At 45.3% G+C, this 24,715-nt stretch overlaps 1 protein-coding gene and 1 long non-coding RNA gene across 14 annotated transcripts in view; both read right to left on the reverse strand.

Moving 5' to 3' along the window:
• Positions 1–3,893: 3,893 nt before the first annotated feature.
• LOC146701126 (uncharacterized) lies at positions 3,894–4,948 on the reverse strand. Its single transcript, XR_014922350.1, has 3 exons — positions 4,869–4,948; positions 4,187–4,247; positions 3,894–3,994 (listed from the first exon to the last, which is right to left on the reverse strand). It is a non-coding gene; the product is annotated as an uncharacterized LOC146701126 (long non-coding RNA).
• A 3,159-nt stretch (positions 4,949–8,107) lies between these two features.
• Positions 8,108–24,715, reverse strand: part of LOC146701127 (uncharacterized) — a 113,303-nt gene continuing 96,695 nt past the window's right edge. For 7 of the 13 annotated variants that reach the window (XM_085467445.1, XM_085467446.1, XM_085467453.1 and 4 more), the window contains 8 exons: positions 23,501–23,675; positions 23,351–23,413; positions 20,333–20,625; positions 19,547–19,603; positions 17,582–17,674; positions 16,821–16,902; positions 16,585–16,697; positions 8,108–12,390 (listed from right to left, as the gene is read on the reverse strand). In XM_085467445.1, coding sequence (XP_085323571.1) covers positions 12,088–12,390; positions 16,585–16,697; positions 16,821–16,902; positions 17,582–17,674; positions 19,547–19,603; positions 20,333–20,625; positions 23,351–23,413; positions 23,501–23,675 — 1,179 coding nt within the window. In that variant the 3' untranslated portion in view covers positions 8,108–12,087. The other 6 variants (XM_085467442.1, XM_085467441.1, XM_085467450.1 and 3 more) reach the window with 6 other exon arrangements.

Genomic DNA, 24,715 nt, shown 5'->3' on the forward strand with positions numbered 1-24,715 from the left:
TATCAGGCTTGGTTAGCCTGTGGGACTCCGGAGGCAGCCGACAGGTATCGACAAGCCAAGCGGAATGCGCCTCGGGCAGTGGCTGAAACAAAAACTCGGGTGTGGGAGGAGTTTGGAGAGGCCATGGAAAAAGACTTTCGGACTGCCTCGAAGAGATTCTGGCAAACCGTCAGGCGTCTCAGGAGGGGAAAGCGGTGCTCTACCTGCACTGTGTATAGTGCTGGCGGAGCGCTGCTGACGTCGACTGAGAAAATTGTCAGGCGGTGGAAGGAATACTTCGAGGACCTCCTTAATCCCACTGACACGTCTTCCGAGGAGGAAGCAGAGACTGGGGATGAGGGGAATGACCCGCCAATTTCCGGGGGCGAGGTCACTGAGGCAGTTAAACAACTCCTTGGTGGCAGAGCCCCTGGTGTTGATGAGGTCTGCCCCGAGTTCCTGAAGGCTCTGGACGTTGTAGGGCTGTCCTGGTTGCCTCTGCAATGTTGCGTGGAGATCAGGGGCAGTACCTGTGGACTGGCAGACCGGGGTGGTGGTCCCCATCTTTAAGAAAGGGGACCGGAGGGTGTGTTCCAACTACAGGGGGATCACACTCCTCAGCCTTCCTGGGAAAGTCTATGCCAGGGTGCTGGAAAGGAGAGTTCGTCCGTTAATCGAACCTCGGATACAGGAGGAACAATGCGGTTTTCGTCCTGGTCGCGGAACACTGGACCAGCTCTTTATCCTCTCCAGGATACTTGAGGGTGCATGGGAGTTTGCCCAACCACTCTACATGTGTTTTGTGGACTTGGAGAAGGCATTCGACCGTGTCCCTCGGGGTGTCCTGTGGGAGGTGTTGCGGGAATATGGGGTGTCTGGCCCATTGCTACGGGCCATTCGATCCCTATACAACCGTTGCAAGAGCTTGGTTCGCATTGCCGGCAATAAGTCGGACTCGTTCCCGGTGGGTGATGGGCTCCGCCAGGGCTGCCCTTTGTCTCCGGTTCTGTTCATCATTTTTATGGACAGAATTTCTAGGCGCAGCCAAGTGGCGGAGGGCTTTCGCCTTGGGTGCCTCAGAATCTCATCTCTGATTTTTGCAGATGATGTGGTTCTGTTGGCTTCATCGGGTGAGGGCCTCCAGCTCGCACTGGAACGGTTCGCAGCCGAGTGTGAAGCAGCGGGAATGAGGATCAGCACCTCCAAATCTGAGGCCATGGTTCTCAGCCGGAAAAGGGTGGAGTGCCCACTCCGGGTCGGGGATGAGTTCCTGCCCCAAGTGGAGGAGTTCAAGTATCTCGGGGTCTTGTTCGCGAGTGATGGGAGAAGGGAGCCGGAGATCGACAGACGGATTGGGGCTGTAGCTGCAGTAATGCAGACGCTGCACCGGTCCGTCGTGGTGAAGAGGGAGCTGAGTGTAAAAGCGAAGCTCTCAATTTACCGGTCGATCTATGTCCCTACCCTCACCTATGGCCACGAGCTGTGGGTAGTGACCGAAAGAACGAGATCGCGGATACAAGCGGCAGAAATGAGCTTCCTCCGAAGGGTGGCTGGCCTCTCCCTTAGAGATAGGGTGAGAAGACAAGGTGATTAGCAACACAGGGGCACCACAGGGGACTGTCCTCTCCCCCTTCCTCTTCACCCTCTACACCACAGACTTCAGCCACTGCACAGAGACCTGCCATCTTCAGAAGTTTTCTGATGACTCTGCGGTGGTTGGATGCATCAGCAGGGATGATGAGACAGAGTACCGGGCTGTGGTCGACTCCTTTGTCACGTGGTGTGAGCAGAATCATCTGCAGCTCAACATGGCAAAGACCAAGGAACTGATCGTGGACTTCAGGAAGACCAGGAAACACTTGACCCCTGTTTCAATCCAGGGGGTCAGTGTTGACATTGTGGAGGACTATAAATACCTTGGAGTACACATTGACAATAAACTGGACTGGGCTAAAAACACCACAGCACTTTACAGGAAGGGCCAGAGTCGTCTCTATTTTTTGAGGCGACTGAGGTCCTTCAACATCTGCCAGAAAATGCTGAGGATTTTCTATGAGTCTGTGGTGGCCAGTGCGATCCTCTATGCTGTTGCATGCTGGGGGAGCAGGCTGAGGGTCGCAGATGCCAACAGACTTAATAAACTGATCCGTAAGGCCAGCAATGTTGTGGGGATGGAGCTGGACTCCCTCAAGGTGGTGTCGGAGAGGCGGATGCTGTCCAAGATAAAGACAATGTTGGATAACACCTCCCACCCACTCCATGACATGTTGGTCAGTCACAGGAGCTCGTTCAGTGAGAGACTGAGATTACCGAAAAGCACCACTGAACGACACAGGAAATCATTCCTGCCTGTGGCCATCTCCCTGTACAACGCATCCACTTAACACACTGTTTGCTGCTACAACTACACATGTTTCTTTTCCAAATATTTATTTATAAGTGACTTATGTATGTATGTATGTATGTATATGTATATATTGTACTATTCTTAGTTAGCGTATTGTCTGTCTTGTCTTAATGTTGGTTTAAAATGGAGCACTGTAACAAAAAATAATTTCCCCCAGGGATCAATAAAGTATTCTGATTCTGATTCTGAAGTTCGGCCATCCGGGAGGGGCTCAGAGTAGAGCAGCTGCTGCTCCACATCGAAAGGAGCCAGCTGAGGTGGTTCGGGCATCTGACAAGGATGCCCCCTGGGCGCCTCCTGGGTGAGGTGTTCCAGGCATGTCCCACCGGGAGGAGGCCCCGGGGCAGACCCAGGACACGCTGGAGAGATTATATCTCTCGGCTGGCCTGGGAACGCCTTGGTATTCCCCCAGATAAGCTGGAGGAGGTGGCTGGGGAGAGGGAGGTCTGGGCCTCTTTGCTTAGGCTGCTGCCCCTGCGACCCGGCCCCGGATAAAGCGGATGAATATGGATGGATGGATACTTTGACATTACTATTTTTTGGAACAGTGTATGCCGTCAATGAATGCTGTCGGTGTTTAATGATAGCAAACTGTGGTACGGAGATGGAGATGTAATTATCCTTATAATTACAAAATGTTTTATGTAAGATTTATGTTTTGTGATTTAAATCTGACATCACAAAAGTATTTTGGAATTTGACTAATGTATTTTGTAACTGCAGGACACATAATACTGATTTTGAACTATTTTGTCCAGGTTCCTTGTCACCGGGAACTCCTTCACGACCAAGCATTCAGTTACAGAGTCAGTGTGTCCACGGTGAGCCAGATCACCCCCCAGGCAGCGACGGCCATCTGGGACTGTCTAGTGGACGACTCCATGGCTGCGACTTCACCTGGAGACTGGCGGTCCATCACAGAGGGATTCCAGGAGCGCTGGAACTTTCCTCTGTGCTGTGCAGCTCTGGATGGGAAGCACGTCCAGACAAAGGCACCCCATATATCATATAGGAGACACACACATTGATATACACTAAATATTTATTTCATTTCTTTTTTGTGGTGCCCAAATTTATGCACCTGCTTGATTTTGTTTAAACAATTATCGCACACTTTCTGTAAATCCAGTGAACTTCTTTTCACTTCTCAAATATCACTGTGTGAGTCTCCTGTATGATATATTTAACTGACATTTTTTATTGTAACAACCAACGATTTATACAGGAAAATGATGTCTATTAACAAGGTTGCCCAAACTTTTGCATCCCACTGTATTAGTATATTTTGTCATTAGTATAATATGAAATAAATTCTACATGTGTCAAGTTGTGTGCCAACATTTGCTGTGTAGTAGAACTGAGACATTAGTCATTATAAAAATTTATTTGAAATAATATTAAAATTCTCAAACAGAAATACATTAAACATAAACATATAAAATATAAGTATTTACAGAGAGACAGGAATAAAAAGGACCAGCTGCTCTCCAGAGCAGGAACAAGGCTGGTGTGGCCTCTTCAGGGACACCAGGATGGCCAGCTCCACCGCCGATGGACCGTCCTGGGACCCGTCCCTCATCTGCCTCGGAGCCGTCCTCCCCTGTGGGCCTGTAAAACAGCACAAAACACAAAGAAATGAGAAGGCTGCTACTAGATTTTAATTTCAACATTGAAAAAAAAAAAAAAAACAGGATATAATCAGATTGGTTGTAGATCTTTTAGTAAAGGTGATCACAAGGCAATCCCACAGAGTAAAAAGCTATCAGTGCTTTCTGTACATCTAATGCTACAATTACATACCTGTGGGTGCAGCAGCAGGAGCTCAGGGACTGGGGATGCTCTGCTGCAGAATCAGTTGGTTCTATCAATACAGTATTAAATGTTACCAGGTTGAATATAATAATCATAGAGTAGACAGTGGTCCCTCATTTATTGCAGCAGGGGTTCTCAGAATAACTAGCCCCTGGCCACACACTTTATACAGTGTTTTCCCCACACACATGAACATTGGTCACAGTTCTCACAATTGATTCTCAAAGTGCAAACCTTTGTAGATAACAAATCATAAAAGTATTATTATGCTGCGTTTTGTCTTCGTCTGCCTGCCACTTTCGTGCGCCTTTCCGTGTCTATTTCCGAATGAGGCTCATAGTTATGGGTGTTTTTGTGCTGTTTTTTCTATTGGACGTGATGGTTATCAAAACCAAACATAAATTTGGCAAGCGCAGGAGATTTGTCAATCAGGCTGCAGAATGCAATGCTGTATGGTGCAATAGAAAATCAGCGAAAAAGCGAAGCAGTGACAGATGAGCGGGACCACTGTGTGCTGTTTATTAATAAACAAAATATATTCCTATATGACAACATGCATAAAAGCAGAACGGTATTTGTACATCAGTGGGAAAATAGCGGTGGCTTGCTAGCTTTTGTGCGGCTTCCCCAGGTCAGCGAAAACTTTCAAAAGAGAAATGAATGAACTTACCAGGTTGCCCGATCTCTTCACATATCTTCCTCCAAGCTCGGTCCTTTTTATTCCTGTCTCGGTACAGAAAGCAGCTGGTGTCGTACAGCTCGGGTGGTTTGCTACTGCGTTGATTAGCCTTCCCTCCATATTGAATGAAGTATGAAGGGCTTTGGCTGGATCTGCCCCTTTGACCTAGGTCAGAGCCACGTCACCAGGCTCCTGATTGGTTGTCGTGGCGCGATTGGACGCTGGAGTTCAGATTTTTCCAACTCGAGCGGTAGACGCGAATGTTTTTTTTTCGCGAGTCAAACGCACCAGACACTCTACACTGATTCGCGTTTTAGCGTTTTCGCGACGCAAATCTGCTTCCGAATTTTCGCGGGACCTGCAATTGCGTGTCATCGCGCTTTTCCATTGACTTTACATGTAAACCTGACGCTCTGGCCGCCTCTATCGCATTCAGTGTGAACACACCGTAAGAGCCGTTTTGTTCGCGATCAACACATCACTATAAGCGAGTAACATGGGATTTGGATCCTCCAAAACGGTCGGCACAGCCGAGTTAAAGGTCGTTGTTACATCCCCCAGGAGGATGTCTCTTCTCCCTACTAACTCTTTGTTTTGTCTAGGCTCCACCTCCTCTGTCCTGATTGGATGCTGCTCAGAGTCCGGCTAATTGTTAATCAGCAGAGCACTACTTAAGGCCTGTGGCGCTGTGCCTCTGTGCCCTCTGGCCATTTTGGTTGCCATACTGGTACAGGCTTGCATGCCTTTGTGATTTGTATGTGCGTTGTTGTTTTCATGTTCAGACTGCCTGTAGGGGAGAGCTGGCTTTTGTTTTGACATCCCGTTTTCTCCTGTTTATGTGTTGTTAGGTAGGTTATGGTTATAGGTTGTGTATTGTTTTCTTTGGAGTTAGGTAAGTTTCTTTTATTTTTACATCAGGGATGTTTTGTTTGTTGTGTTGGCCTTGGCTCTCCCTGAAGTTATACCTCAATTTGAACCCAAATCTCATCACCAGCATTAAATAAACCTTTTTAAAGTTACCATCTTGGCTCCTCCTTCACTATCCACCTTTATGTTCGTCCCTTCAACCCCCTAGACTAGCCAGGGGACGTAACAGTCGTGCAGGGCTCTAGAGTGCGACCAATTTGATGCGTCGGGTCCGTTCTGTGTTTACGTCTTTTTGCGCTGATTCTGAGCTGCAGGTTTTGTCTCTCTCCAACCAAAATTCACAGAGCCAACAGCAAAGGAAGCAGCAAACTACGCTTCACATTTGATCAATGTCGTCATGAATTCCCTCTTAGTTTTGCTGTTTTGCTTCCACCACGATAAAAATCACACTTCCTGCACAGCTCTCTCTCTCTCTGTACTTCAAGAACAGTTTCCCGTCTCTGTTTTCTGCATTATTCATTCGCTTATTACCCACCAGTCTACCGTTGTTTACAGCGCTGTCGGCCGCTGTCTTTTTCTTTTCTTTTTTCACTTAAATGACCTCGGACAAAGTATTTTTTTCTGTTGTTCAATACTGAAGAAATGTAAACTTTTTAAAATTATGCAGAACATTGCAGAATATTTTTAAGGTTATCTGCTATGAAAAGTCAGGCCATAAAAATCTCCTTCATGTTTTTCTGTGTTTTATTCTCAGTTACTTTCACACAAAGGCCTCTGCTGTGATGTTCACAATTCTGATGAAGTCTCACATGTATCAGTACTGATAAATGATCAGAATTATAATAACTGAAGTGAAACACTCATAAGTGGGAGGACAAGAGGAGCCTCGCCTGGCAGAGCTGCGACGTGATGCCCATCATGCCCAAAACTGCCTGGATGAAAAGAAAGGCAGAAAAGAGGAGAAACAGAGCACCGTCCTGCATAATGCTGCATTAACAATGTACAAGACCGTAACACACCAGCGTGGAGTGACAGAGGGAAAGGGCGTGGCGGCGGCAGAAGGGGCACTTGAGGTCAAAAGCCAAATCATCAAGATGCATGTATCACCTGCGGCCGGCACGGACGCTGGCACAAGAACTGCCCTAACTGAGACCAGACCCAAGGTGGACAACGCGATGACCAGCAGCAGACTGAGGGGAGTGGGGCAGGACTCCAGGAGACGCTTCAGGCTGTCTGTGTGTGTTTTTGCATCACTTCCTTGATGCAAAAACACACACAGACACATGCTGACACAATGAAGAATGCTTTGCTAAAAAGTGCTCATGCTGATACACAGAACAACACACACACTGTTGCAAGAAGCCATTGAACATTTTGAAGGCATGTCATGCCACAGGCCAGGCTAGATTCTCATTCCCATCCTCAAAGACCCCACACACCCTCAACACACTGTTCACACTTCTGCCCTCAAAACGAAGGTTCAGACGTGTGAAATCCAGACTCAACAGCTCCTTCTTCCCCACTGCCATCAGACACTGGAACAGCTGACCGATTTTAACAGTAATCATTTTTGCACATCAGGTCATCTCACATATCAAACCAGCATGTTAAGCTCATAGCTCTTTGCACATAAATCTGTTTAACACTTCAATTTTATTTATTCATGCTATTTGTATTTTATCTTATTTGTACATAGTAACCAGTATCAGTGTGTGGACAGCAGAGAAAGAATTTAATTGTACAGAGAAATGTTTTTTCTTTGTGCACATGACAATAAACGCTTTGAATCTTTGAATCTTGAAATCTTGAACTCGACCGACAACAACGATCTCTCCTAAAGCGATGTGTATACTTAGTCGTGGAGGCCGCTACAAATGTCTGATTTATGCGCTCGAGTCAATGGACTGTTTCCACAGGACTGTGGAAGTGCTGGTATGGCTTCTGTCCTGTGGGGACAGGCAGGAACACTTTGTGTGTTTGAAACTTTTCCCACATCGCTGACATCAGTGTGGCTTCTCTCCAGTGTGGATAAGCAGGCGTCTCTCATCGTGGCTTTAACCCCTTGAACACATTGCTCACGTCGATCTGGCTTTTCCCATCCAGTGGCAGATTGATCTTCATTACTTTACTAGAATAAGCTGTCTGCTTACCTGTCCTGGTACAACCACACAACAAGGTCCACTGTGAGCTGTTGTTTCGTTTAGCATTTCACACAAAGCCTACAATTCACACTAGCAACATACTTTTACTTTAATGGTCTGGATGTGTCTCATGTTTTAAACTTTCTGCATATTCTGTTGTTTTAATTTCGGCGTACCTGCTTGAGAGGAATGAAATACACACAAAACACATCAAATCAAATGTGAGTTTTAGTCCAATTTATTTGTTTAATTATCACATCACTAATTAACAAGTAATCACAATACATTTTTTTCCAAACCGAAAAATAAAATTCAAATTATGAAAAACAAACACACACACGCAAAAAACAAAACAAAAACAAGGAGGTTCTTCAAATGACAGAGTAAGTCTACCTAACACATCCCATAGTTTTTCAGCATGCTCTGCAGGTACAGTAGGTGTTCGTTAGCTAGTGTTACACTTGCATGTCAGATGTGAGTGTGGCAGCGTTCGATGAAGTACTACGAGGCTCCTTGGACAGATTTCAGAGGAGCTTTTATTAAATAAGCCAAAATGTTAGCTACGGTTCATTTTCTCAGCCTCAAATAAGAACGTTTTAGGGTCTCTGCCCTCTGAGTGCCGTAACAGAGCGGCTAATAGGCTTTGATATGCAGAATGTCCAAATGACAGGCCTGTATGTGGACCTCTGTGCCCACTGTTATGCAGTGGCATGTGATTCAGGTGCATTAGCTTCATTCCCATTTAGCTTTATTCTTTTATTATATGAACCTGCAGAGGTCACTGTATGCTTACAGAAACGTTTCTCACCTCTTAGGACTGGGCTTGCAAGCATAATTTCATAGTGTGCAGACATACATGTGCGTGCACTATACATTTTGTTAAAAAGGCTGCAGTTAATTAAATAATTAAGCATATATACGTCAATGTTTCTAAATCGAGCTGCTGCGACAACTCAAAATAAAATCATCTGCTATAATATTTGAAAGACTTGAAGAAGTGCTGCACTGGGAGTCTCAATTCTGGGCGAGATGCAGTCTGTAAAAGTGGCTGTGACAAATTTGATATTTTACACCCTCCAATCAGATGAGCACGCCCCCCACAGAGCTACAGGAGTGCATACGTTGTGTCTTTACTGCACTTATATCTCAAAAGACATTCTTTACTTCGGTGGCCCCTTCAATAAAAACAGGTAGACCTTTTTATTTTTGCAGTTCTTAAAAACAGCCATAATAGTTATGATGCTTCCTTAAGGGTACTTGGAAAACTCCCCACCAACCAACCCTGCTTGGTATCTACTTTGCTTACTTCTTATATTTTAGGGGCCATGAAGAGGACTACAGAGCACATCTGTACACCCGTGTACTGGTAAGTAGAAACTCTGGGAGAAAAGCAAAGCTAGAAGAAGTTGGGACAGGCACAAGGAAGCTTTTTGCTAGAAGACAGCTGCTGTGGCGCAAACAAAGCAATTCAACTGCTTGATGACAGCTTTTATTAACGCGCCACCATCTGCATGTGAAATATTCCCAAAGACAATTCCAAAGACATTGGTTGACTTCCCGTCCCTGTACTTCTGTTAAAAATTACCGATGACTAAATCGATTAACAGCTGAAGAAGAAGAGAGAGGGCATGGGCATTCACACTACTGCAAAAGCTCACTCAGAATGAAGGATCACTTATTCCTCATTATTTCCACTCCATAACAGTCAACCCTCGCTGATACACTCAAGCTTTAAGGTGCTAAAGAATGTCATCAGAGCTTTTCTACAAATCACAGATTTTAGTGTCAGCTTGCACTGAAAACCTCTGTGTTTCTGTAGTTGGATGCTATTGCTAGGAAGAGCCTAATGAAGCTGAATTTGCATTTTGCTTTTTGGGAATTTTGCTACATTTGACAAAAACAATGACTTTGCAAACACAGACTGGAAACAACTGTGTGAGTAGTTCAAAGGTAAGTACTGTTCTTCAGAAAACTGTCGGGTATACCTCAAACATTTTGGCAGTTACACGATGAGTTTCACCTCGCGGCGTCACAATGTTAGCTTAGATTATTGTGGCCAAAAGGATTAACAGCACTATTTCTTATTGTGATATCAACAGAAAATTACAAACAAACCTCTCATGCTAGTGAGGTAACATTTTCAAACATGGTAGCTAAACATGGTAGCTACTGCTAGCTACCAGAAGCTTGTTAGCTTCTTTTAACGCATTGTTTTGGTTTTATAATTTGGAACTTTGCTGTTTTACTTCATTGTCATGAACCCTGTTTTCAGACATAACAGCAGACAGCTGTTTGCAGTTTTAAAAAAGCACCAGATGGGAGGCAAGTACAGTTAGCAGCTGAGTGGTGAAAAAAGCTAGCCATTAACTGTAGCATGTAGCAGCTAAAGAGTTGGTTGAGTCGAAGATAAAAAGAAAATGCTGTTCTTTTATTAAGCTAAGACGTATTACATGGACTGAAAAGGGCATGCTATGTTTGCTAACACGTTCCCCATCCTAACTTTATGAGATAATGTTTTGATCTATCATATTTTCATTTGCCAGTCAGTTAGATGTATGGTATCAGTTTCAGATGATACCCAGCCCTTGTTATATTACTTTAATGACTGCTGACAGAATCAGTTTGACAAAGCCAAAAGAGCAAACAAACAAACAAAAGAAACCCTCTTTAAATCCTGACAGTGGCTGACCTGTGTGTGTGTTTGAGCCACGGAGTTGGTGCATACAAATCTGTGGTCAGCTGTGAAATTCAATCATGAAACAACATCATCAGGGGAAACAAAGATTACAAACTGGTTCTTCCTCTCTGTTTCCTTTAAAACATAAATCAGCTAATCTCGACACTAATTGACCAAACCACAACACTTTCATAATGGACATCAGCCTTTAACCTAGAGTCATATTATCTGGCCATGCATTACAAAGGCAACATTTGATTACATTGCTACAATAGAAGAGGATAAAGCCACATCGTCCCTGCTGCTGTTCCAACAGGACACAGGAGTGTCAGCTGAAGCTTTAGCCAAACAACATGCTACCATGATCCTCACACACCTGAATGGGACAAGAAGCACTATCAGGAAAGGGTCACTTACAGGATTTCCTTTTAACAGCAGCACCAGATTTCTCCTGGCATTTCCTTTCACTCCCTCTGAGCAGTTTTAGGTCAGAGCCTGGGTCAGCCTCATTCGCTGTACTTCAAAATGACAGGAGGCACATACGATACACACAGCTCCTTCGACTTCAGACATATTTCATATTTCCTCATCCACATTTGGGCTGCAGACTGAACTTCAACTTCCTCTATTACGTTTCAGAAACGTTCAGGTTACAGGCTTCCTGCTATTTTTCCATTAATAAAAAAACAACCCTTTTCACGCTTCTAGCCACGCCTGCTTTTTCAACGTCCTCTCTCCCTCTGAATCTCTTTCGTCACTGTGTGTCTTGGTTTAGAAAAACCTGTGCGTGTTTCCAAGATTTTCTGATCAGACAAAAAAAAAAAACGACCGCCCATTGTATTGCTTATGCAGGAAGACACTATAAATAAATACAACTTTGTTTTAAAAATCAATGAAGGAGGAGGAAAGGAAAAAAAGAAAGACGCAAGAAATAAGATGAGCAGAACACCGAAGCTCATTTTTACACGATTTGTGTCACTCAAACACATCATCACAAACACAGAGAATAAAGAGTTAAACAGCCTACATGTTGTCTAGCTTTATTTTGTTTGTCAGCGCGTTTATGGTAAGTGTTGCTGAAGAGAGAGGAGGAGACGGTGAGATGAGTTACTATGATGTCACTGAAGCAGAGAGTAAGTGGATGCAGGTAACAAACAGCCCCTAGAGTCACAAAGGAAAGAGAAGCCAGGGTTTCCATGCTGATTAGTAGATGAGTGAAGTGACTTGCTGCTGACGCTGCTGTGGGTGCGGATGCTACTGGGGGAGGGTGATGGAGAGCACAGTCTGCCACAAGGCTGTGGGGTGAAGAGGATCCAAGCAAAAACCCAGAATGTGAGAAAACCTTACTGTGCCCTCGTTTCCCCTTCGCCTCTCACCAGGCACAGTCTACACAGTCACTCAGCCAAATCTAGCAGGGCGAGGGTGACGGCGCACAATCAGTGTGAGAGGAAAAGCATGATGGAACTACTCGATGGGTCAAAATGTAGCAATAGCAGGTTAGAGATATTGAGAGGGGTCACAACGGTCACGATCCCTTTAAGGAGCTGCTGCGGTCGACCCCCTGGACCTCCACCTGGAGCTGCAGCGAGGAGGGGGCGAAGGGGGAGCTGACGCAGCCGACCGAAGCCAGCGACTCGATGAGGGAGACACTACGAGTTGTCGGTTGCTGTTGTTGTTGGTGGTAGCTGGTATGTAGGGAATAAGAGGAGCCGTGTGGGTGGGGTCTGTTACTGTTGTTGTCCTGTGGGGCTAGCCAGGTGACGATGTCAGCGCCGTGGTCCGTGCGAGAGCGAGCATTCTCGCGGAAGTTGAGCTTGAAAGACTCAATCTAAAGCAGAAACGTTTGGGGGGAGGAGGGGAGGACAGGTAGGGAGAGGGGGAGAGAACAAGAACAAAGAAGGAAAACAGGAAAGACAAGGTGGGAGAGGGGGAGGCGGTGACGTTGAGGGGGGGAGTTGAAATGAGGAGGGCAGAGGGACAGCAGAATTAGATGCCTGTAAGATAAAAGATGGTGATGTGATCAGGAGCTTTGGACTGCAGACAGCACAACAATCAGACACTCGGCTCAGCAGGACAAGTACATCAAACCTTTCCTGCCTCCTCCTGGTTCACTATGTGGGGATCCCACCCAAACTAACACACCAACACATACTTACTTGTCTCTGGGATGTGTGAGTCCAGAGCCTGGGGCTCCTGGAGGGCCTCACTATGACAGGGAGCCCCGTCCTTCAACCCATTCTTCAGGGCAGCGGGGCCCCCAGCCTGCCCTGGCTCGGAGCCTGGGGCCGGGGCAGGGCTGCCACTCAGGGGGTCCCCACTCCCCTCTGTTGCCTCCTGTGCCCCCTCAGCCTAGAAACACATAGCAGGATGTGTCAATTGGTGGGGATGGAACAACCTGGCTCCAAATCTCCATCATCATGGCTGAGACGTAAAACTATAAGTTTTAATTATTATTATAACTTTTTTGTGAACAGCAACATGAAGTTCTTCAAACAGCAGTTTATGAGTAATTTATTTAGACATTTTTGGATGACAAGAATTTGATTAATGCAGCTAGAAGGATGTGGAGCCAGACTGAGGTGAGGTATGGAAGCTCTGAAAGGTTCAGCGAGAAAAACGACTTAACCTACATTGCTGTCTTACGACTTAAAAACAGGTGGAAATAACAGATTTTGCCAGGATATTCTGTAAAATAGTCCTCAGACTTGTACAGGTTAGCATCTTCAGTGAAGGATCAGCGCTGGTGATGAGAACTGGGTCTCCCCAGCAGGTGACTTATTTTCAGATGAAGCGTCCAAAAGGGAATTAATTCAGGAGTGGAACCAGAAGTGTGCTCGTCCTTTCCCCAAAGATTCACCAGGTTACGAACCTGAAATTGTCCCTGATGGTCAGACTGTCAGTGAGGACTCCACTGCAGTGTCCTGAGTTAATGTGTGCAAACAGCTTTAGGAATGATCTCGGCAAAATCCTTGTTCCACCTGTTCCCCAGTGCTGCACTCTGAGGTAAAACTACTGGATCAGTAATGGAAAGTGGATCCTTTCCCCTTTGGTTGGGAACTCAGAGCTTTCATAGTGGAAAAGAGATGGAAATACAAAAGACCCAAAAAACAAAAACTTAAGAATACAATATTACAAATAACATCTGAGCATGCCCAATGAATGCAATGATAGAAATATAACTGAAAGTCAAACTCATCACCGAACAAAGCTGATGTAATGTGAAGGACACGTCTCTACAAAGTGCCAACATTAGCTTCTCCCAGTTAAACCCACTTTAAAACCCTTCTCCTCACACACAAGTTCTTTAATAATAAGGTTAAAGGTCAACCCAACAGAGCATTTCACTCTCACACTGCAGCCTTAGTCGTGGGTCCTACAGTTTTTGAAGTCGAGCTCTCAGCTTTCCTCTTCTGCTCCCAGTTTGGATCCATGAGCAGACTGTTGCTGACTGCTGATTTGGAGCTACATAATAAAACTGAATTGAATTGAACATTATTCTATCTTGGACGAATTTAATGTCACTGTAACAATTTCTCCAAAAGCAAAAATCAAAACCTGTCAGAATGAACCAAAGATGCCTGAACAGCTGGGAACACACTGAGAAATGAGCCAGGAAACAGTTTCCCTTCCACGGAACGACCACAGGCAAGACGCCTAAGAGACTGTGTGTGTGTGTGTGTGTGTGTGTGTGTGTGTGTGTGTGTGTGTGCATTGTAATGAAGGAGCAGTAATAGACACTAAACATGGGATTGTGCAACGGTTGCAAAGGTTCAGGTTCTGCATAAATCTGGATTCTGCAGAATGGAAAAAGGGGAAACTGTATCCTTTCATTGCTTCCAAAATAAAGATACATTTTACAAAGCTGTGCAAATCAGTGCTAAAAATAGGCTCTCTTATTTTGATGTTTGTTCTATTCGTAGCAATGATCACGAAGATCACGATGACCGGGCAAGCAAACTAGTGAATGAGGATGAAGATGTGACGATGTGGTGACCATGAAACAGACAGGCTGCCATAGGCTGAGGGGACAGGTGACATCATTATCATTTGATGAACTGGTGAATTTATATCCATTCTTTTATGTAACATGAACATTTTGAACGTTTTCAGTTTTTATTAAAAAACCAAAACCAAAAAATGGGCCCTTTATCTGTCACGGCTGCTTTCTGTGTCTCTGAATGTGCTGGGGGAGCATCCAGACGCTTTCACAACAGCAAGCTCAGGAGACAGGAAGCTGGCTGCAGGGAGGAGGGTTCGAGGCCGGTGTGTGAGGCCATCCCACCTTACATGTCATTACCAACACAGAGGCCGAACAAGACCAACGGAAAAAGCCAGAGTCTTCATTTTTTGCCCCGATACACAAGTAATCCCACGATGTAACACATTTTTAAATACTAACATGCAGACCGGAAGGAACTGAATTCACAACAGTGTCCTTCAGACAGAGGTCAGGGTTAGAGGGCGATGCTGCGAGACATCAGATGCAAAGCAGTTTTAGAAGGTTCTGATGTCACGTGTCAGTGATTTTCAGGACGGGATTTTTTCATAAATTATTATTTTATTCTGATTATTCTTCTGATGAAATGATCCTACGTCTGTGAGAATGAAGCCAAGACAATCCTGAAGAAGCAGGTTCGGTCTTTTTTAAACTTAAATTCAGTTGTGACTGTTTATTGAAATGTCCTTGCTTCACCCTGTGAGGAGAAGTTGATTTATGTCGACTCGAGCTCCCAGAACATAAACTCCACAACAATTGTTGTCTACAAGCTACAAGCAAAGTTAGCCTTGAGACCAGGGCTGATGCTCCTGCCTCAAGTCTCACTTCTGGATTCATATCTGCCTGGATCTTGTGCCCTGCTGACAGTGGACAGCTCGCACAAAAAGCTGTGAAACTGCAGCTTTCATACATAAGGTTAAAAAAATCTATATTGTTCTTATTTTATTCATTTATCATAAGTGTCGTTAGTCTCATGAGGGATTTAGAAACACGGGTGCAGTCACTTCATTTTAATACCAAGAGCGTTTTTTTTTCACCGTTAAATATGGATGAAATCAGCAGAAAACTGTGTGTCAGGTTGCATGATTGAAATATTCTCTTTATTTTGGGCCTTGAGAGGGTAAATCGGAGGTTGTGATTTTAACCAAACCCAGTTCGTCGGTAAGTTAAATGGCACTTTTCACAGATACAAATCACAAAGTGCTTCACAATACAACCAGAAATATAAATAATAATATAAAACATTAATTAAAAGCTTGTTTGTATAGAAATGTCTTCAGCTGCTCTTTCAAAGAGTCGATGGAGTCTGTACAGCCTAAAGACAACAGAGCTCCACAGCTTTGGTGCCTGTACGTGGGACCAACAGTGACCTCTGACCTGACGACCTAAGTGCTCAGCAGGTCAGAGATAAACTGGGGAGCCTCACCGTGCAGAGCTCTAACAGATAAAACTACTATTTTAAAATGAAACCTAAAATTTACTGACAACCAATGAAGAGAAGCCAAAACTGGAGTAATGTGTGAGCTGTTGGTGCCGCAGCGTTCTGTACTGAAGGTCTGCTTTGGGTTGTAACACTAGTGAATAGCAGGTGGGCGGGGCTTCTCTGCTTCCAGTCAGGGATGACCATGACGAGGTCATGTACCCTGTCGCTGACATCCAGAAGCACTTTTGTTACTTTGTTTAATATGAGCACTGTACAGTGGATGTCCGTACTGGGAGGATGAGAGTGTGTTAGTGCTGTAATGTAAGGATAAAGGCCATTATCGCCATTTGTGGACATAAATTTAAAAAAACGTTTCTTTGTTTTTTCTGTCGTGTTGTACCAAACCCTGACTCACCAGTTGTCCTTCATATTAACTGTAACTGTTGTTACAGCGCTACTTTCTTTATTCATGAAAGCGAGTCACCCCAGCTGCAGCTGGCGCTCACCGTTTTCACTCTTTAGTTTGTTGACTGATCAGAAACAGTTCAGTGGATTCAGAGGGACGTAAACACAGCGTGCACGGCTGTGGCTCGCGATCTCACCTTGATGTTTCCTCCTCCAGGTGAATGGCTCACATTGTCCATGGAGCCCACTTTGGACTGAGCCTTTTCCCTAAAGTTCACTTTGTGAGACTCGATCTTCACATCGCCGCCTCCTGCAACACACACATGTACGCAGATGCAAGCTTGTGCAGTCACAGACAGCCTGTAGTGCTGATGTATTGATTCATTGTTATTGTTTTATGACTGCAAACTCAGAGCACACAGGTTTAGCTCACCAGGCTTGTGCTTAAGGTTGTCCTTGGAGCCCAGCTTTGACGTCACCTTACTGACGTCCACCTTCTTGTTGAGAATCTGCACCTGTTGAATGTCACAAATGTTCCTTCTTTAATCCACAGATTCGTGTAAAAATGCTCGACTGTGGTTGAATAAAAGGACCAATCAGAAAAAAGAAACCCAACGTCCTGATTATACTTTGAGTTACCAGCATCAGGACAAACAGCACGCTGAACAAACCGCATCTTCTAGTTTCTTCGTCCGTGTTGTAGAAAAATGTTTTTTTGTGAAATATGTTTGTGCTGAACCCACGACAGAGACTAAAGGGAGGAGCTTGGCACAGCATCATTGCAGGAAACCAGAAACCCCAGATTTCTCTCAGTGATTTTGTCCTTACAGAACCAAGACAGCCAATCAGAGGGCAGAGGCTCCTGTTGGGTTGAGTAGGGTTTAGTAGGTTAGTGGGAGGGCGGGACAACACAAGACAACTTTAAGGAAGCGAGCGGGAGTGTGAAGCAGGTTCTGGGGAGGGGCTTGTACCTAAGCTTGGCCAGCATGCCAACAACTACAAAGCTCCATTTTCCAGCCAAGAGCAGCATTTACGTTACGAACATTGTCTTACAGTTCTCTTCTTTACACTGTGCCTCTCTTACAGCATTTCATCTGTGGCCTTCCCTTCATTCGAGCCATTTTAATGGGCTCTAAATATCAGACTAACTGGCCGGGACATGTGGGCTCTGGTTGTGGGCCAGACAGTACTTACATTCCCTCCACCAGGAACATGCTTCATATTGTCCTTGGAGCCCAAGCGAGATGTGACGTGGCTGAAGTCCAGCTTTTTGGAGACTATCTGAACCTATATGGACACAGCATAGCAGCAAGAGGGGAGCAGAGAAGAGCGAGGGAAAAGAGGGGAGGAGATGATAGAGGAGAGGTGAGGTAGAACAGAAGCAGAAACAAGAAGAGAAAGTGCAGGGAGGAAGAAGTCACCATCACAGGTAGGGTTAGAAAGGAAAGGATAGAAGGCGGAGCGAGGTTCTCTTTAGCTAAACATAGCCGGTCGTTCAGCATCGCTGCTGTTTAAATAAGATGGAAACAGAGCACCAGGAGAAAAGGACAGCTGAAGGCCCCAAAGAGCACACCGAACCTGCTTTATGAAGCGCACACATGCAGCACAGCATACAGACGTGAACGTCTCGGACCCTCATTAAACTCTTTAAACGGAGACGCTGCCGCACACGTTGGTTAGCTGAACTAAACATACACCAAGAATTAAAACACACATATTATTTACAATACGTCAGGTTAGACTGCTAGACCCAACACACACATTCTGCATCCAAATGAGTTTAGTACGGTGGCCCTGAGAGGTCAAACACACCTTAACAAAACAACAGTAGACAGAAAAATGCAAAAGCTCATGAAACACAGCAGACGTCGAATAAAACACGTGAAAAATAGAAGAAATGCAGAAATAGCTAAAAACTAAATCACAAAGGAAAACAGAAGCGTTTCTGGGGACACGAGAAGTGACAAGCTAACAAGCTAACAGGCTAACAGGCTAAAGGTCAACATGTATCTACAGTATTATATGAAACACATCGATAAAACACACCTGCACCTCCCTCACAGCACCGATGAGTCCTCTGCTTCTATTCAGCATGTTTGAATGTTACTTGTAATGAGTGCAGTTCATTTAGTTTTGTGTCCCAGAAACACTCGTGTTTTGTTTCTGATTTAATTTTAAGCTTTTGCTGCAGTTTTTCCTACAATTGTTGTTTTTTATTCAACTTGTGTTTTTTGGTGTTTTTCTATTTGTTTTGTCACCCTGACCTACAATAAGACGGAGACAAAAGAAGAAGAGCAACAAGCTGAAAAGTTGAAAGGTCCATAGATGACGTCTGTAGCTGTCTGGGTCCAGAACATAGTTTGGTTGCACTGCAGTCTGTGAGCTCAGTAAGCACGTTCCTGATGAATTTATGCTGTAAACGTCTATTTTTAAAGTCCCACTAAACACAGCATGGTGTTCATGTGTAAATTATGATCAGTGGGTGGACCCACACTGGCCATGCCCATCTTTTATATACAGCCTAAGGTAATGATCACACGTACCAATCATGTGCAGGTGACTGTGTCCATGTGTGACTGATCTTTATCTGGACTTCAGTGACTCGGACGCCCGTTAACAGTTAACATTTAAATGAGTTAAGGTCAAAGAATAATTCGTGTGCTTCTGTCACTTTTGTAATGCAATGAACCTGAGAAAAATGCATTTAGACTCCCTGGATGGTGTATGGATCGTAACACGTTTGGAATCGAACGTTTTATCTTTGTCCACAAACTACAGATTTAGACTGGGAGAGCAGCGGCTTGCTTCAAACAGCTTCTCTACATTGTGTTAACTCACAAGCTGCTTCAAACCCCAGGCCAGGGTTAATTATCTTGGTTAATTAATGAGCAGAGGGTTCAAATTTAATTACAAATTGACCATAAATAATCCGATAACTAATTTCCCCACAGACACGTCTGATGCCCGTGTTGGGAGAAACTGAGAGAACAGGAGGCGTGTGCAATTTCAAGAGCCTCCAGTATACTGGCTAGCCTGCTCTTGTGCTCTCACTGGGTCGAGTTAATAAAAAAACAACAGAAATGAGAAGCAGAGAAAGGCAACCGGAAAATATATCAACAGAAAAGAGGGTCATGGTGGGAGGATGGAGAGGGAACTCACTTTGCCCTGGCTGCTCTCTTTGGAGGTGAAACCCCTGCTCTGAGAGGAAGGAGGCACCTGGGGAGACAAGTCCACACAGGGTCAACAACAACACCTCGTTAAAAAACACAGGAGGACGAGGTCAGAGTGCAGAGATTGTTTGGAAGCACAGCGGTGAAGGTAAGGAGTGAGGGGACAAAAGAAGGAGGGGAGCGAGGAAGAGTGGCGAGTGCATGCACAAGCAGAACCCGATCAACCCCATCGACTCCACAGTACTCAGTGCTCTGCTGTTTACACCATCGGACTGTGAAACCAGGGCAACAACAGAACCAATGAATGAAATGGCATTTTTAAAATGATCATTTAAGGTTAATTTTCTGTGTTACTGCAAATTAATCAGCTTTTGTCCATCAAGTAAATGTTGGACTTCCTGTAGCAACGACCGCCTGATCTCATATCTTAGCTGTTATTTTGTTGACATTCACAGAAAACTACACGAGACCAGTGTCGTAAACCTTTTCAACATCCATCCTCTTTCTAAAGAGCCTTGATGGAAGTTGTGTGTCTACAATGACAGTAGATGTACATGCAGAGGAAATCCCACGCAAAAAAGAGAAGAAGCAGAACTATGGGGACCATTTTACTTCAGTGAGTGAGCTGATAGGCTTTAGTGGGTTGGACAGGTAGGAACCCACAAGAGGTCAGCGTCAGACGTGAAATCAGAGTTGCACAGTCCACTTCCTGTTAGTCCATGTGCAGTCGGTGTCAGAGAGCACATGCCACACTCATACAGCGGTGAAGACCTACCTTCCCTCCTCCGGGCTGGTGCTTCATGTTGTCCGTAGAGCCGATCTTGGAGCGGACGTTGCGGACATCGGGAGCTGTGGCGGGGCGAGCTGTGCTCCGGGAAGCGGTGGTCGCTGTGGTTGAAGAGGCGGCCCGCGGGGCGCGGGGCACCGGGGGCTTCTTCTCTGGCCCCGTGCCTGCGGCGGAGGATGGCGTTGCTGGTTTGGCTGCTGTGGTTCGTGTGCGGGAGGCAGTGGTGGTGGTGGTGGAGGCAGTGCTGCGGGTGGTGGTGGTCTTAGGCTTGCTTGAGTCAGCTAAAGGGAGAAAATAATTATACAGAGCTTTATAGATCTCTCTGCCAAACTGGAGTTATGATCGCAGCTTTTTCAAACCAGACTTAGAAAAAAAAAAGAGGGTAAAACAGCAAAATAAAATATGGTGGGCATGCATATCCAAGGCAGGAGCCCCCGGACACACAAACCACTCCACCACGTTAGGTAGCGATTCACGGACGCTATACCAGTCTGAGGTGGTGAAGAGAGAGCTGAGAGTGAAAGCAAAGCTCCCACTTTACCTGTCGATCTACGGCCCTACCCTCACCTACGGTCACCAGCTGTGGGTAGTGACCGGAAGGATGAGATCGCGGGTACTCTCCCTTACAGATGGGTGAGAGGGTGAGAAGTTCAACCATCTGGGAGGGCTCAACTGGAAAGGAGCCAGTTGAGGTGGTTCGAGCATCTGACCCTGAATTTCTGAGCAGCAGTGTATAAATACTGCTACAAGCCGACTTCCTGTCTTTATTGTAAGCTAGGATAATCACCTCTGGCTTTATATTTAATGCACAGCTCTTAATGTAAAGCTCGGTTATTTCCAATGATGTTAAACTCTCTGTTAAGCATCTTAAAGATGCGTTTTCAGGAAGACTAAGAGTTCCGACATTATTGCGCCGCGTCTTCTCAAAGACGCATGAGGGCTAATAACGAACACACAACGCTGCCCGTTATCAACCTTAGCATAAAAACCTAAAATTAACATTACAGAAAAATATACAGCGGTGCAAAAACCCCGTCTGCATCCTTTTCTCTGGTACAGTCACCACACGTATCTTTTAAAGGGGAGATATTCAAACACCATTGATTTTCAGTGCTGTAATCCTCTCTGAGTAAAGACACTTTAGCTCCAGCATCCTAAGCCAGCCTGCACTGATGCAGTGCAACATTTGCACCAATTCAAATCTGTCAGTTCACACACTTTGGGCTGGACTGTATGCCAACTCTTCTTTCAGAGCGCTGAGGCATCCTGGACCACGTGTCCTGCTGTCAGTCCTCCCCGAGAGCCTGTCGGATATCTCCGGCTCCCGTTGAGACATATTTAACGGAGGAAATCCTCCCCCTCGCCTTCATGTTTCTAAAGAGTAATTTGACTTTCTGCATGAACCCTGGCAGCTTAGACGAGCTGAGGCTGCATCAGCAAAGAGCTGCAAACTCCTGTCAACAGCAAGGGGACAGTAATCCACAGGCTGCTGCGGTGAAGGTTTTTAACTCTCCAGAGCCTTTCAGCAGTAAAGCCTCCCTCTGCATAAGCCTGCCCAGCATTGTCACGGTCGGACACAATGAGTGCGTTCTGGTGCCGCAGTTCTGCTGACAGCTCTCCTGGTGCCAAAACAAACTACTCTGTCAACAGCAGGAGAAAAGCCACAAACGCACAGAAGAGGCAGACTGAGGCGAAGTGAGGAGAGGATTACAGAGAAGAAGAAACAGGAGAGAAACATATGCAAAGAGACGGCACAGATGGGAGGAGCACTGCGGAGTACCACGGGATCCTTTCCCTCATCACATCAACTGCAATACAACTGTCTGTATCTACACTGGACTGTGCAGCACTCTAACTAAAGTATTGTCCCATCTTGAGAACAGAACATGCACCACAGTGTCGACCCCCGAGCGGACGAGCTGTACACAGTGGCTTCAGTACACCTGTTCAACAGCTTGTTAATGCAGATAACTAACTGAAAGCACTTAGCCAAGCAGGTATGGTCAAGATGACCAGCTGAAGTTTAAACTGAGAATCAGAATGTGGAGAAAAATGATCGACTGTGACCTTGAACCTGGCTGTCGGTGCCAGATGGGTTGGCCTTTATAGAGACCGGTCTGAAAAATGCAGAAGACCACACCTCATGTCAGCAACGAACACAAAACAGGCTACAGTTCACACGAGCTCACAAACAGACTGTACAACAACCTGGTGTGATGAGCCTGAGAAGGGTCAGGATTAAACTACAGGTGTACACAGCATCAAAGGTCGGATCCATACGTATCAGCGGTTCACAGCTGAAGCACATTCTGCTCTTAGCGTTAGCTTTCTGAGCTGGATGTGGAGCAGGAGATCTGTATGATGCTGTCATCTAAAAAAGGACAAAGCCCTCTGAGGAGCGTTTCCAGCTGAACCTTGTTGAATCTGTGCCATAAAGAGTTAAAGCAGTGCTGTAACCCAAACAGAACCCGAGCCCGTACTCGCTGCACTCAGCTGATTAGTGGGCGTGTTTTACTCGTCTGTGCCACGTGTCAGAAGACTCGGTAGCTCTAAGGTGGCACAGGCAGACTCTCACTGCACCCATACTGTATATATAAGTGTGGCCACGGATAGTTCTGCTCAACCCCATCACACCTGAGTCCTCATGCTTTATTTTCTCCAACAGTTCTAACTGCATGCACTTCATTGTGACTCCGTCTTAGTCTATTTTTACCTTCTTTTGTTTGTTGCACTAATGTAAGGTGACCTTGAGGGTCTTTAAATGTGCCTATAAATAAACTGTATTATTATTATTAAATGTATTATCTGCAAGTCTTAGAATGACCGAGCCACAAACATGTGCTTACACATGTACTAACAAAGGAAAATAAAGAGACTACACGCAGGCGTCTGAGCCAGCCCGAGAGAATATAACTAATACTCTGAGCGAGGCCTAATGAAACTGCTCTGCTCGTACTAACGACAAAGTCAAAGTCTAATAAGGTCGGACACTGTAGTGGTTTCTACCTGTCGAAGTCCTCGGGGCGCTGGGTTTCTTCTCCTCTCCTGGTTTGCTGTCTGTCTTAGAGGCTAAAAAGAAAATGTTTAAACCTTTGTCAGTCGTGTAATTTATCAACACAATAAATAAACCGAGTGTAAAGAAAGCCACACACATACCCAGAGGCTTTCTGGCTGCAGCAGTGGTAGTGGTGCGAGCAGATCCTGCCGTGCGCACTGGTGCAGTGGTTTTACTGGCTGCTGTGGCAGCAGACGTGTTTCTGCTGGCTGAACCTGTTTGATTTGAGGCAGCAGTGCTGGACTTTGTCACTAGGGGGCGCTTCTCTGTTGTTGTCTGAAAAGAAAGAGAAAAACAAATCTGGGCGAGGTAATATGTCATCCAGGAAGAGAGAGAAGAAAGGAATGAATATGGGCAAGCATCTGCGGAGGGATATCAAATCAACAAAACAGGCAGCAGCAAATTAGGTCACAAAGCATCTTCAGTGTGCCTGGATGTTGTGATCAGTCCAGCAAATGTTCGCTGGCCTCACTGAGATATTCAGGTCAAAGATTTTGGCCCAATTGGCGGAAGATATGGACCCAAAGCCCTCAACGATGGTTACACATTTCACTCAGCAGCGTGTTTGCCTCTTGTAACCCTCAGAGCAGGCTAACCTTCACATTCAGCCGAGCCGTCCTGCAACATGAGTCACCCTGCACCCCTGCAGCTCCATCAGGGCTGTTAATATGTTGTTGGTGCAACAGTGTTTACCTTTAAGGAGCTCAGCAGAAGAGGCTGACAGAAGGTTGACTGCTCTTTTTGGGGAACAAGGCATTAAAGTGGACAAGCCAATTAATAAATGGAACTTTTTATTCTATTTTATTGCCAACTCACAACAACATTTGACCCGAGGTGCTTTATATTGTAAGGTAAAGACCCTACAATAATACAAAAGGCCAACAATCATATGAGCCCCTATGAACAAGCACTTGGTGACAGTGGGAAGGAAAAACTCCCTTTTAACAGGAAGAACCCTCCAGCAGTCCCAGGCTCAGGGAGGGGCGGGGCCATTAGCCATGAAAGGTTAGTGTCACAGCTTCGTCCTGACATAATATCAGTTCCATATACAGACAAACTAATTCTTATAACTGCATGTTTGCAGCTCCTGCGGTGGATAAAAACCAGTATCTGCATAGTTATTATAAAAACCACTCGTGTGTTTGTCTGAATTCAACACATTTTCATATAACACACACGGCTACAGTAACACACTCCTGTTCATTCAAACGAGAGGCACAGCTAAATGTTTCAGCGTGTTTAACCCTCTTGGCTTTTTCCTGCATTTCCAGCTCACAAACTTTACATGCATTTACATTTTCACCGTCTCTGTGAGC

Source organism: Copadichromis virginalis, linkage group LG9, assembly GCF_057382275.1.
Source record: "Copadichromis virginalis isolate Kocher_CV1m ecotype Utaka linkage group LG9, C_Virginalis_male_GT1.1, whole genome shotgun sequence".
Classification (NCBI taxonomy): Eukaryota; Metazoa; Chordata; class Actinopteri; order Cichliformes; family Cichlidae; genus Copadichromis; species Copadichromis virginalis.